This window comes from Coregonus lavaretus (genome assembly GCF_964263955.1).
Source record: "Coregonus lavaretus genome assembly, chromosome: 12".
Lineage (NCBI taxonomy): Eukaryota > Metazoa > Chordata > Actinopteri > Salmoniformes > Salmonidae > Coregonus > Coregonus lavaretus.
Window position 1 is genome coordinate 46,422,205 of NC_139999.1, and position 12,894 is coordinate 46,435,098.

The window sequence follows — 12,894 nt, forward strand, 5'->3', positions numbered from 1 at the left end:
TTTGGAACTCACTTGTGAAAAGGTTCAGGTATCTAGTATTAGTGTATCAAGTTTGATACTTGTATCATAAAATGGAACGATTTCGTGTATATTTGGTTCTTATCTGCTGGGCTGAACCTTCTCTTCACTCACATGTGGTCATAGCATGTGCTCCATCTCTCTCTCGTTCTCTCTGTCTCGCGCTCTCTCGCTCTCTCTCTCTGTTTAATTATACAATACTTGTCTCTTAGTTTCTACTTCAACCGTGTACAAATGGACAGGAAGGATACAAAATGTTTGACATCATGATTAAGGTGTATTTGTCCTCCTCTTACCTTCTATTTTCCCTCTCAAGAATGAGAAAAAAATCATGTTTGTACAATACAACACATTAAATGTAGGAATAATATATTTTATAATTTATGAAATGGTTTCGGTTCAGGACTTCCAACTGGGCCAATGTTAATAATGCAACATATTTCTTGTGAATTAGTTTTGAATTCAGTTCAATGATGTTGGATTACTTGTCAGAAAAGAGCCTGCTCAGATTGATGCTTTGAAATGAGTGGAGTAAGTAAATGAGTCCAGCAGGCAGCAACCATAGCAAATCAGCCATTCAAAACCAATTAAAATATTTTTCCAATGGGAGAGAAGGACAGGATTCCTTCCACCCTTGTGACCCATGGCCCAGTGCCAGACTCTCTCTCTCTCTCTCTCTCTCTCTCTCTCTCTCCCTTTCTCTGCCCAGTGTTTGTTATCTACTGTGGGCCTCTCAGAGTCCCTCCCTCCCTTCCCCCTGATAAAGACTGCGTTTCCTCTCTGAGCAAGGAAGAAGATAAAGGATGAACATAAACTTACACTTGGTTCATCATAAAAAGGAGGGAGCATGATCGTTTATAGGCGTACCTGCTATTTATTACTCCATTAATCGTGTTCAATATTACCTGTGAATGCTATACTAAAAACACATTACACTTTAATATTCATACAATGTAGCCTAACATCTCTGCTTTCATCTTCACTGTCTGGTTTTGGAGAACAGAGCTCCATATTTCTAACCCGAGGCTTCTCTTCTGGTGATTTCCAAAACATTGAATATTTAATCAGTAAAACAGCCAATTTGACTAGGGCCAGGCTACATTTAGTGAGTTGGGGATGACTAAATGTCTTGGAATATCAGAAATATTTTAGAATGCAAAATTGCATAGGAGGCCGAGTGTATTAATATCACATCTCATGAAGTGGACTGTTAGATCTCACTTTCTCCCACACCTTGCAGATCGATTTCAACACGTTCAGCAATGGACAGCTCCCCACTGGCATGCATTTGCAACTTGTTTCATTTGAGCAGTAACATAACTTCCAGGAATTTAGTCTATATAAACACTACATTTTGAAACATTCTGCTTTGTTTGATGGAGAACAGCCTATCCGGGTAAACCTCTTGGCATGAAGATTGAGGAGCGACATGAAACACGACAGTTAAATACCGGATTAGGCAGCAGTAATCTGACTACATCGTGCATGCGCAAACATTGAAGAGAGTGACTGTCAGGCAGTTTTGAGGGGAGAAAAAAACGAATCGATGGACCTCAACCTTGGACCCAGTCAAAATGTAGGCTACCCACAATTAATGCCTAACCAACAATGAGGAGGTGGACACGAAGAGAGGTGAGTTGGGTAGAAAATACATTTTTACAAATGTGCTGTTTGTGGTGCATCATGGTGGGTCGCGCGCGGTGTCAGTAAACCCAGTCCCTCACTCTGTTTCAGAGAGCTCAACCGTCGGATTAAAACTGGTCGTTAACTGGTCGTTATTAACATGGTCATCGAGAATAGTGCTGTTCTGGGATGTATATGATCGTTTTAATAAAATTAAGTTTATAGAAATTGTAGGCTACCTACCAATCTTGGATGTGATGACCTCAATAACACCTCCGATGGTAAATTACAATTTAACATCAATACACATAGGCTATCTTTTAGTCTATTAATTATTGTAAAAACTGCAAACATGGTCGAGTCTGTGTAACTAATTTGTAACCAATGTGGATAGTTGTTGCGCTGCGCTGCACATAGTGGTGACCCAGTTGGCCAGATGTAAATCCGTGCAGCTCTTGTTCTTATTTGTGTCACTGAATTAGGCTATAAGGGCACAGTAGGGGTGCATTGAAGATGGAACGAAAAGTTTCAACAACACCTTGGGTTGGGAGAAAACATATTGAAATTAACTGCATTCATAATATAAAAAAGATAGGTACATTTGCCCTGGTCACAGCTAGGGCACCAGTGGATTTAGGGGGTCGACCTCTGTCAGGGCTGCTCTATTAGCTGAGCTATATCTCTTTCAATTTTGAGGGAAGAAATCCCTTTATTTTATTCCAGAATGTATAGCCTAAATCAGTGGTTCCCAACCTTTTTCAGTTACTGTACCACCAACTGAATTTTGCTCTGTCGGGAGTACCCCTGCCTGAAGTACACCCTATGTGCATTTTACCAGTAGGCCTATGGTCCCATGAGTCTTCACAAGTATCCCATAGGGATAGGCCAAGTACCCCCAGGGGTCCTTGTACCCCTGGTTGGGAACCACTGGCCTAAATGAGCATGCTGCACATGCTTGGAATAGCAATGGATAGGCTATTGTCATTCACCCTCTCAATTGTATGCATTCCCTAGTAGAATAGTGCCTTTTTGTCTACAGTCAAGTATTGTTTTTCCCTCATGTCAATCCCTGCTGAGTGCCTCTTTTCCAACAGTCACAGGAAGACAGGTGGCCTGTCATGTTGTCATATTTCTGTCATGTCAAAGGCTTCCTTTGGCTGTTTGAAATTATATCTGCCTTATTCACTGTCACGCAAAAGCTATGCTCTCCGCTGCGCTCTCATGCAGGATTAAACTAGTCATCTTGTCCCACATTTTATATAATCTTATGAATCCTGGCTTTGGCCAACAAATATTTTTTACATTTGTAGACTATATTTCAGTTGTAGCCAGAGACAGCTATATTCTACCAATGATTTTTGCTGCCTATTGAACTGTTAAACAGAATTGAAATCTTTCTCTAGTTTTGGTGGATGCAAATGAGCTTGTGATGGCATGGTGAAGGGAATGACTGTAACAGCTGGGATAGACAGCATTCAGAATAATGCTGAGATGTGATGAAGTCTGATTGTGATTATAGAACTCCTGTATGATTCCTTTTTTGAATTCCCTGTAATTTAGATAACCAGCTTGGTCAAAGACAGAGCCTGAAGAGGACTCCATGGACACCTGTTCTGGCACATTACACATCACACTGGAGATGGACTGAACCCAAATATTCTCAGCCAACACTTTCTCTGCACTATAGACATCACCTCATCTGACATGATCAAAGCTCTAAATACAGACGCTGCGACGGCCAGTGGATGGATTAATGCCAGCGAGACTGAGTTCCCTGTGTGGACCGGTTGTAGTCCATGCTAACCATGGGCAGTGAGCCGCCACAAGCCGTTGCCCGGCTGTTTGCCTGGGTAAACGGCATGTCCAAGTGTGAGCTGATTGAGCTGAAAGACCTCAGCCTGAATGATCGCATTGAGCTGGCACCAGACCCACCAGCCTCTCTGCCCCCAGCAGCGCCCCTGACACCCAGGCAGGTGAGGGCTCCGGAGAGGCCCAGCCAGGTGGTCCGGCTGGTGGGGGACAGTGTGAGTGTTGAGGGGCCCTCGTGGTTCACAGGGCAGGTTGGAAAGGGACATGACTTCCAGCCCTGCAGCTACACCCAGATCACCTGGTGCGACCTGTGTGGTGAATTCATCTGGGGCCTTTACAAACAGAGCCTGAGCTGTGCTAGTGAGTACCAACCGTGTGTGTGTGTGTGTGTGTGTTTGTATGTGTACGTGTGTATGATCACTGTATGTGTTTTCAGGGTTTGGGAGTAACTGATTACATGCAAAAATATTGTAATCAGATTCCAGATATTTTTGAAAAACTAGATGATAGCGTAGGGGACCACATGAGCATGGGAAAAAGTTTATTCCAAAAGAGTCGTTGGACTGCATGCATTTCTGTGTTGTGTATTTTGTCAATCAATAAGGAATCTGCAGCAGCAGTCAAATGTATATGAGTTAAATATGTGTACTGTCGTGGACAAAAGTTTTGAGAATGACACAAGTATTGGTCTTCACAAAGTTCGCTGCTTCAGTGTTATGATATATTTTTGTCAGATGTTACTATTGTATACTGAAGTATAATTACAAGCATTCCATAAGTGTCAAAGGCTTTTATTGACAATTACATTAAGCTTATGCAAAGAGTCAATATTTGAAGTGTTGACCCTTCTTTTTCAAGACCTCTGCAATCCACCCTGGCATGCTGTCAATTAACTTCTGGGCCACATCCTGACTGATGGCAGCCCATTCTTGCATAATCAATGCTTGGAGTTTGTCAGAATTTGTGGGTTTTTGTTTGTCCACCTGCCTCTTGAGGATCGACCACAAGTTCTCAATGGGATTAAGGTCTGGGGAGTTTCCTGGCCATGGACCCAACATTTCAATGTTTTATTCCCCGAGCCACTTAGTTATCACTTTTGCCTTATGGCAAGGTGCTCCATCATGCTGGAAAAGGCCATCCTCCAAAAGTCTTCGCCTCACTGTGCGTGCAGATGCACTCACACCTGCCTGCTGCCATTCCTGAGCAAGCTCTGCACTGGTGGTGCCCCGATCCCGCAGCTGAATTAACTTTAGGAGATGGTCCTGGCACTTGCTGGACTTTCAACAATAGAACCTCTCTCCTTGAAGTTCTTGATGATCCGATAAATGGTTGATTTAGGTGCAATCTTACTAGCAGCAATGTCCTTGCCTGTGAAGCCCTTTTTGTGCAAAGCAATCATGACGGCACGTGTTTCCTTGCAGGTAACCATGATTAACAGAGGAAGAACAATGATTTCAAGCACCACCCTCCTTTTAAAGCTTCCAGTCTGTCATTCTAACTCAATCAGCATGACAGAGTGATCTCCAGCCTTGTCCTCGTCAACACTCTCACCTGTAATAACGAGAGAATCACTGACATGATGGCAGCTGGTCCTTTTGTGGCAGGGCTGAAATGCTGTGGAAATGTTTTTGGGGGGATTAAGTTCATTTTCATGGCAAAGAGGGACTTTGCAATTAATTGCAATTCATCTGATCACTCTTCATGACATTCTGGAGTATATGCAAATTGCCATCATCAAAACTGAGGCAGCAGACTTTGTGAAAATTAGTATTTGTGTCATTCTCAAAACTTTTGACCACGACTGTAGGTACTATGGGGCTGAGCCACTCATTCATTAGTCTCGATTGCCAGTGCTACTAATGGGCTCCAGTCTGTAGTTTCCCTTCGGTAGAGATCTAGAATCAGCTTTCGTTCCCCGAATTCCCCGAAATGTCATAGACTACAGATTGCAAGAACATATCACTTTGGGGTCATATGTTAACAGAATGTGTTATTTACCCTATTAAACACAAAAAATATGTTTCAAGTGAGAATCAGGCAGGTCTGATGCCAAAAAATAAAGGAAATGATTGCCTACTTAACCCATATTTTATTTGTAGTTCCAGTAGGTAGCTACACCGCTACATGGCAAAAAAGTAATTAACTACTGAAAACGCTACCTAGATTTAATTTTAGTTCAACTACTACCAAGCTACTGCAAAATGTAGTTAAATTCACTACTCCCCAACACTGACCCTACAACACCGAAGAGACTCCTCATTCATAGTTGATGTGGTGGACAGAATCAACAACAAGGGGCAGTGAAGACCTACATTTGCTGTGCTGCTGCTGACCCCAATACCACATGATAATGAGAAAGCTGGGAGGGTGAAATCAGTTAACATAACACCTTAGTTTCCATGCACAAGATGAATGATGATTGGCAGAATAAACACATTTGAGGCAAATGGTTTATTCAAAATGTGTGAATGGTAAATGTGACCCATCTCCCCCCCCCCCCCCCCCCATCTCTCTCTCTCTCTCTCTCTCCCTCTCTCCCTGTCTGTCTTCTCTCTCTCTTAATTCATTTTCAATTTCAATTTAAGGGCTTTATTGGCATGGGAAACATATGTTAACATTGCCAAAGCAAGTGAAGTAGATAGTAAACAAAAGTGAAATAAACATTAACAGCACACATTACTCTCAGAAGTTCCATATATACAGTGTTGTAACAATGTTTAAATAATTAAATAACAAATGGGAAAATAAATGGGAAAATAAATAAACATAAATATGGGTTGTATTTACAATTGTGTTTGTTCTTCACTGGTTGCCCTTTTCTCTCTCTCTCTCTCTCTCTCTCTCTCTCTCTCTCTCTCTCTCTCTCTCTCTCTCTCTCTCTCTCTCTCTCTCTTCCCAAAGACTGCAGTTACACCTGTCACTTCCAATGTCGACCGTTTATCCAGTTGGATTGCAGCACAGATAGTAGACTCCTCACTACCGACCAAACAGATGTTTCTGAAGAGACTGTAGAGACAGACACTAACGTGGATGTGGTAAGGAAGAGATATGTTTCGTTAGGTGTTGCAGTGTGTCTCTATTGTTTTTCAGTTTCCTTTCCATTGTAAATGTTATTTTAACAAAGGAGAGGGAATTCATGAAGAACATAATATATAGCCTGCAGTTAGTAGAAGGGGTAGAAGGGGGTACAACATGTTGTGTTTGTGTATTGCAGAGATAAACCAAGGTCCAAGGTCTGTACTAATCCAACAGAACACGTTCTTGTGTATTTGTCTGTCTGTGTGTGTGTGTGTGTGTGTGTGTGTGTCTGTGTGTGTGTGTGCATTTGGGGTCCCATCTTTGGGGGACTGGGGGGTGGGGTAATTGGGATGGGGACTCATAGATCGTCTAGGCCTACTGCTTTTAGAGCCTATAGTCTCAGAGTGCCATATGCTCACAGAGATAGAGATTTTATTACCTACCTCCTGAGACTGCCTGCCAGGACCGCCAGAGCCTCCTCAAGCAATTTAGGAGAGGGGTGGAGAGGAGGATGTTGCTTAGCAACGTCACAATAAAACAGCTGTTCAACTTTTCAACCACAGAAAATCTATCCTTACATGCATAAAGCATCAAATAATAAAGTCAACACATTTTAATATATTATTCAACAGGTCTGTTCTGCTACATCATTTTCTAGGCCTATGTATAGGCTAGTCTCCTCTTGACAGCACAGGAGCCAGAACAGTCCTATGTGTTAGTTGTAGTTTGACTATTGTTGTTTTTTGTGGTGAGGTCTGGACAATGGCCATATGAGCAATTGCTGTCACAGCTGGACTTTCCACTTGCTAAATGTTTCACTGGAAACAAGGAGGGGCTTGCGCTTATGGTAGCAGTAGGGGGAGGGGCTAGACGCTTATTCAGTCCGTTAATTTCACGGTCTGGAAGGGGCAATGGGTGGGACTCAAGAACCACATAGGACTCCCCATCAATTCTAAATAATGTGAGGGACTGATATAACGGGACGAGTAGAGTAGTAGTAGGAATGGTAGAATATTAGAATGTGTAGTGAAGAGTTTATGGTTAAATGTACCTGTTCAAAGTTTTTCTTGAGTGGATAAAGTTAATTAATTAATTAGCTAGGCTATGATTGTGAGCACTGATGACAATTGGTGAGGGATCCACAAATACGTTAACATTGTAATATAGAGATATGGCGTTAAAAGAGGCAATGGAAAAGACCCCATCATTTGAGATGACTTGGGGCAGCACGACCAGCAGCGGATATTGTAGCCAGGATGACTCGGACTCGGAGCTGGAGCAATTTTTTACAGCCCGCACATCGTTCTTTATCAAAGTCCAAAGGAAAATGGTGAGGCGTCCGTGGCAATAAAAAAAAACTCTGAGAAGTCTGGTCTATGAAGTTGATAAGATAACATACTGCCCCCCCCCAAAAAATATTTGCCTTTATTTTCTAATGACTATGTAGCCTAAACGTTTGTGCAATGTCTTTGTTGATAGTCTTCATAGCCTGTTGTCAAAAGAATGTCGTTTCTTTAGTTCTGAGTGTAGCTCGCCTAATATGATTTTCTACATGTACATGCTAGCCTACTTTGTGTAATACAGTGACTTAAACAGATGTTAATGAATCTTAAGAGAAGGGAGATATGGCTTTTGTCCCATAGGTTTTGTCCTCTCCAATTATTTGAATAATGGATGTGTTTATCAAATCAAATTGTATTTGTCACATGCGCCAAATACAACAGGTGTAGACTTTACCGTTAAATGCTTACTTACGAGCCCTTTCCCAAAAATGCAGTGTAAAAAAGTTTAAAATAATAATAATAATTAGCAAATAAGAAGAAAAAAAAGGAAACAGTAATACAATAAGATAACAATAACGAGGCTATATACAAGGACTACCGGTACCGAGTCGTGCAGGGGTACGAGGTAGTTGAGGTAATTTAGGTAATATGTACATGTAACATATTCATATTAATTCCGCGCTGAGTAATAGGCTACCACTTAAATAAATTAACTACAATTGTTTCAAGCTGTACAGTTTTCAGCTTATTTGCATAATGTCATGTCATGGCCAATGGCCTACAACAGTCTCAAATGTACCCTATGGCTATCTACTAGGCTATTACATATGTTGTCAAACTATTGCCATTTGATGCAAGAAAGTAACACATTCACATAAACTCTCTGTTACTCTACAGAGTTGTGTCAGGTAATATGCATATTTGTGCAAATGGGGTGCTTACAAAGCTCCACACTGTCCCATTTGTAAATGGCTGTTTTTCCAGCTGGGAATTATTCAGTTTTTGCATGACACACTTTGGAAAATTGGTACAAAGAGATATTGTGCTGCTGTGTGGAAATTCTTAATATGGTGGTTGGAACTGGCAGATATATAACACCAAAGCCTATATTTAACCTTTGTGTGTGTGTGTGTGTGTGTGTGTGTGTGTGTGTGTGTGTGTGTGTGTGTCCTCACTGACTTCCTGTCCTCTGTCCTTGTTGAAGGCGGAGTTTCCTGATGTTCTTGCTAGTTGGGCTTGGTAGGGAGGGGGGTTGAGAGAGCAAGGCTGGACACAGCTTCCTGCTTGATGCATCTGGCTTTAAACCCAAGGGAGTGAACTCGCTGATTACTGTACAGAAAGAGAGGTTGTGTTATGGGAAAACTTTATGCTAGAGGACATAGGCTACTCTACTATTGTAATACAGTACCATGCACTAGCTACTGTACGCAGAAGGGACATAGTCCACGTTGACTTACAACATGGCTAAACCATATTTTGGAGAGACTTAATCGAAATAACTTGTTTCATTAAAAAACTATTTGGGAGATGATAAAGCAGGTGTGTGATACAGCTTTAGAAAAACAAGTAGTCTCTCTGCTGACATCTTGTGGTTGGATAGTCAGTGAGCCTACACACAGACCATAGACTATAGGTCCTAGGAGATCGGTTTTGAAACTCATCTTCCTCCTCTATTTAAGATTGAACCTATTGACTGGGGGAAACAAGTGCTGTCTGTCGGTGACATCCAGCAGAAAGTGAAGGAATATAATGCTCAGATCAACAGCAATCTCTACATGGTGCTGGTAAGTGATTGTAATTGCATGCACACACATACACAAATGTACACAACAACAGATGTACATGTAACAGTGTTGCTTCCGTCCCTCTCCTCGCCCCTACCTGGGCTTGAACCAGGGACCCTCTGCACACATCGACAACAGTCACACTCGAAGCACCGTTACCCGTCGCTCCACAAAAGCCGCGGCCCTTGCAGAGCAAGGGAAACAACTACTTCAAGGTCTCCAGAGCGATTGACGTCACCGATTGAAACGCTACTAGTGCGCACCGCTAACTAGCTAGCCATTTCACACCGGTTACATACACACACACACACACACACCTGTGTCGAATCACCAGTTAACCTCATTCTGTAAATGAGTTGCTGACCCATAATATCCTGTTTCCTGTATACGTATGTGGTAATCTGTAAATGAATATTTGAGTTCCTGAGGCACATTATGATCACATTGTATTGACATGTTCATTGACAATCCATCTAAGGACACTATGTTCCTGTATCCCTCTTTCAGAACCGAGACGGATCATACACTGGCTTCATCAGGGTCCTTTTTAAGCTGACTCGGCCCGTGTCACTCCCACCCCCTCAGAAGGCGTCTTCACCACAGGAAGAGGAACAACAGGAGGGAGGGCTGAAGCGCCGGACATCTTTCTACCTCCCCAAAGACACGGCCAAACACGTGCACATAAGCTCCCGGACGCGGGCACGAGAGGTCATAGAGGCCCTGCTCAACAAGTTCACTGTGGTGGACAACCCTGCAAAGTTTGCCCTGTTTGAGCGCAGTGAACGTGAAAACCAGAGTGAGTGTCCATAAGCAATGTAACCTAAATGCAATATCATGAACGTGCTCAAATCATTCTACTCAATATGATACCAAACACAATGTAATAAAGTGTCAGTGTCACTCTTTCACCCCCACCTCTCTCTCTCCTCCCACCTCTCTCTCTCCCCTCCCACCTCTCTCTCTCCCCTCCCACCTCTCTCTCTCCCCTCCCACCTCTCTCTCTCTCTCTCCCCTCCCATCTCTCTCTCTCCCCTCCCACCTCTCTCTCTCCCCTCCCATCTCTCTCTCTCTCTCTCTCCTCCCATCTCTCTCTCTCCCCTCCCACCTCTCTCTCTCCCCTCCCATCTCTCTCTCTCCCCTCCCATCTCTCTCTCTCCCCTCCCACCTCTCTCTCTCCTCCCACCTCTCTCTCTCCCCTCCCACCTCTCTCTCTCCCCTCCCACCTCTCTCTCTCCCCTCCCATCTCTCTCTCTCTCTCTCTCCTCCCATCTCTCTCTCTCCCCTCCCATCTCTCTCTCTCCCCTCCCACCTCTCTCTCTCCCCTCCCATCTCTCTCTCTCCCCTCCCATCTCTCTCTCTCCCCTCCCACCTCTCTCTCTCCTCCCATCTCTCTCTCTCTCTCTCTCTCCTTTGTCTCTTTCTTTCTTTTACTTTTCTAGTATACCTCCGTAAGCTGTCTGATGACGAGCGTCCGCTCCACCTGCGTCTGTGTGCCGGACCCAATGAGAAAGTCCTCAGTCTGGTGTTGAAAGAGAATGAGACGGGGGAGGTCAATGTGAGTACTCACAATGTGCACACACACACACACACACACACACACACACACACACACACACACACACACACACACACACACACACACACACACACACACACACACACACACACACACACACACACTAAGGCTCTTGCATGCTCTCAATATTTAAATTAGGTGTATTGAAAAGTGTTGACAGAGTGATTATGTAACTTTACTGTTTGAGTTGCTCTCTCTCTCCCACAGTGGGATGCATTCAGCTTTCCTGAGCTGTGCAATTTCCTGCGGATCCTTCAGCGCGAGGAAGAGGAGCACGTCCGGCAGATAGTCAAGCGTTACACTCTGGCCAGGGATAGGATGAAGGAGGCCATGGCCAGCATCACCACCCCTGGCTGATGTGATGGCATGATGGGTGACATCATGGTAGAGAGGCATACACACTGTTGTTGACCAGCGGCCACCAGGAGCATGGCACACAATGCCACTCTTGAGTTCAAAGTTAAAATGTCTTTAGCGCTGTCCCTGCTGTAGCAGATACAGCACAGCAACCCCTGCAGCTGTGAAGGGCAACTAGGGCCAATAGGGGGTTAGATAGGGGGCGACACCAGAAGTCAGAGATCAATCATGAACATGTCTTTGAGACAGACAGGGTAATAGCAGTGCTAGCTAGGAGAGAGAGTATGGCTATTTAGTGCAAACCAGTAGGCTACTATTATGTGTTGTGTGGCCTGGATTGGGCACTACTGTGGAGGACTGGAGGAAGTTATCTGAGGAGTGATGATACTGTCATTGACTGGACACCTAGGAGATTTCCTGGTCTGGACACTGCTTAACTGGAGAACTGGAGTTTTTTACTGGGAACATTGTATGTTGCTGCTCAGTTTTTCTGTGTAGGATTGGGTAAATAAAGATGTAACTGTATTGAGCTGTTGTTACTCTCATATTTCCCCTGGTCATTAATAATGGGATCCTTGAAAGTGTCTGATGTGTCAATCTGTTGCAGACCAGGGTTGTGTTCAGGAGGGTATACTGTAGCAAAATGTTTTGCTATTGAAAACAGAATTCTGTGTTCTTATTGGGAAAGTTTAGGCCTCTCCCCGTTTCAAAAATGTTTTCTTCCCACTGAACATGGCCCAGCTTTCTGGGAAGCCATCTGCCCTAATTAATCAGAGAAATCCTGTTAACATTTAATTAGTCAGTGTCATACATGTTTTATTATGGGAATTAAATATCTAGGGAATATAATCTATGTTGAAATGTGTTCATACTTCCACTTCTAATAAAAAAATAACATTATCCACGTCATTGAATCTTTCTTTTGTTATCAGTGTTGTTATCATGTCTTACATCACCCACTTTAGAGGAGGCTATTATTTTACTTATCTGCTCCAGTGGCGGCTGGCCGATAGAGGGCGCTAGGGCGCCGCCCCCTTAAATAAAATTATTTAAAAAAAATAAAAAATAAAAATAATAATAATAATAATAAAAACATCAGTATGTCAATATTTGTGTGTTTGAAATATGGAATGCACACAGTAATATGTGTAAGATATGATAGAAAATCATATTCGCAACCTTTCCTCTGCCTGTCAAACGCCTCGTCAGCTCTGGGCGATACAGAAAGTGCCCCGAGGAGGCGGGTCTACGTAGCAGTTAAGCCAATTGCTAATTTAAGATATGAATGTATGACATAAAATGTAGCTAATCAGCGATTTTAATTCGAATCCAAGGAGGGCGATTATTTTATCGCCCCAAGCTCGCCCCTGATAAAATAAGGACCGGGCTCCAGTGGCGCCATTTTTACTAGACGACAATGGCGAAC

General features: G+C 43.2%; 1 protein-coding gene across 2 annotated transcripts; it reads left to right on the forward strand.

Moving 5' to 3' along the window:
* Positions 1 to 1,503: 1,503 nt before the first annotated feature.
* On the forward strand, positions 1,504 to 12,377 carry LOC311138742 (ras association domain-containing protein 1-like). Of its 2 annotated transcripts, none has more exons than XM_084173550.1 (7): positions 1,504 to 1,650; positions 3,202 to 3,810; positions 6,352 to 6,485; positions 9,431 to 9,535; positions 10,043 to 10,331; positions 10,975 to 11,090; positions 11,319 to 12,377. In XM_084173550.1, the coding sequence occupies exons 2-7, from the start codon at positions 3,438 to 3,440 to the stop codon at positions 11,466 to 11,468; spliced, it is 1,167 nt and encodes a 388-aa protein (XP_084029676.1). In that variant the 5' UTR covers positions 1,504 to 1,650; positions 3,202 to 3,437; the 3' UTR covers positions 11,469 to 12,377. The 2 variants fall into 2 exon arrangements, with proteins under 2 accessions (XP_084029676.1, XP_084029675.1); XM_084173549.1 differs by lacking the exon at positions 1,504 to 1,650 and adding an exon at positions 1,674 to 1,922.
* The last annotated feature ends 517 nt before the right edge of the window (positions 12,378 to 12,894 follow it).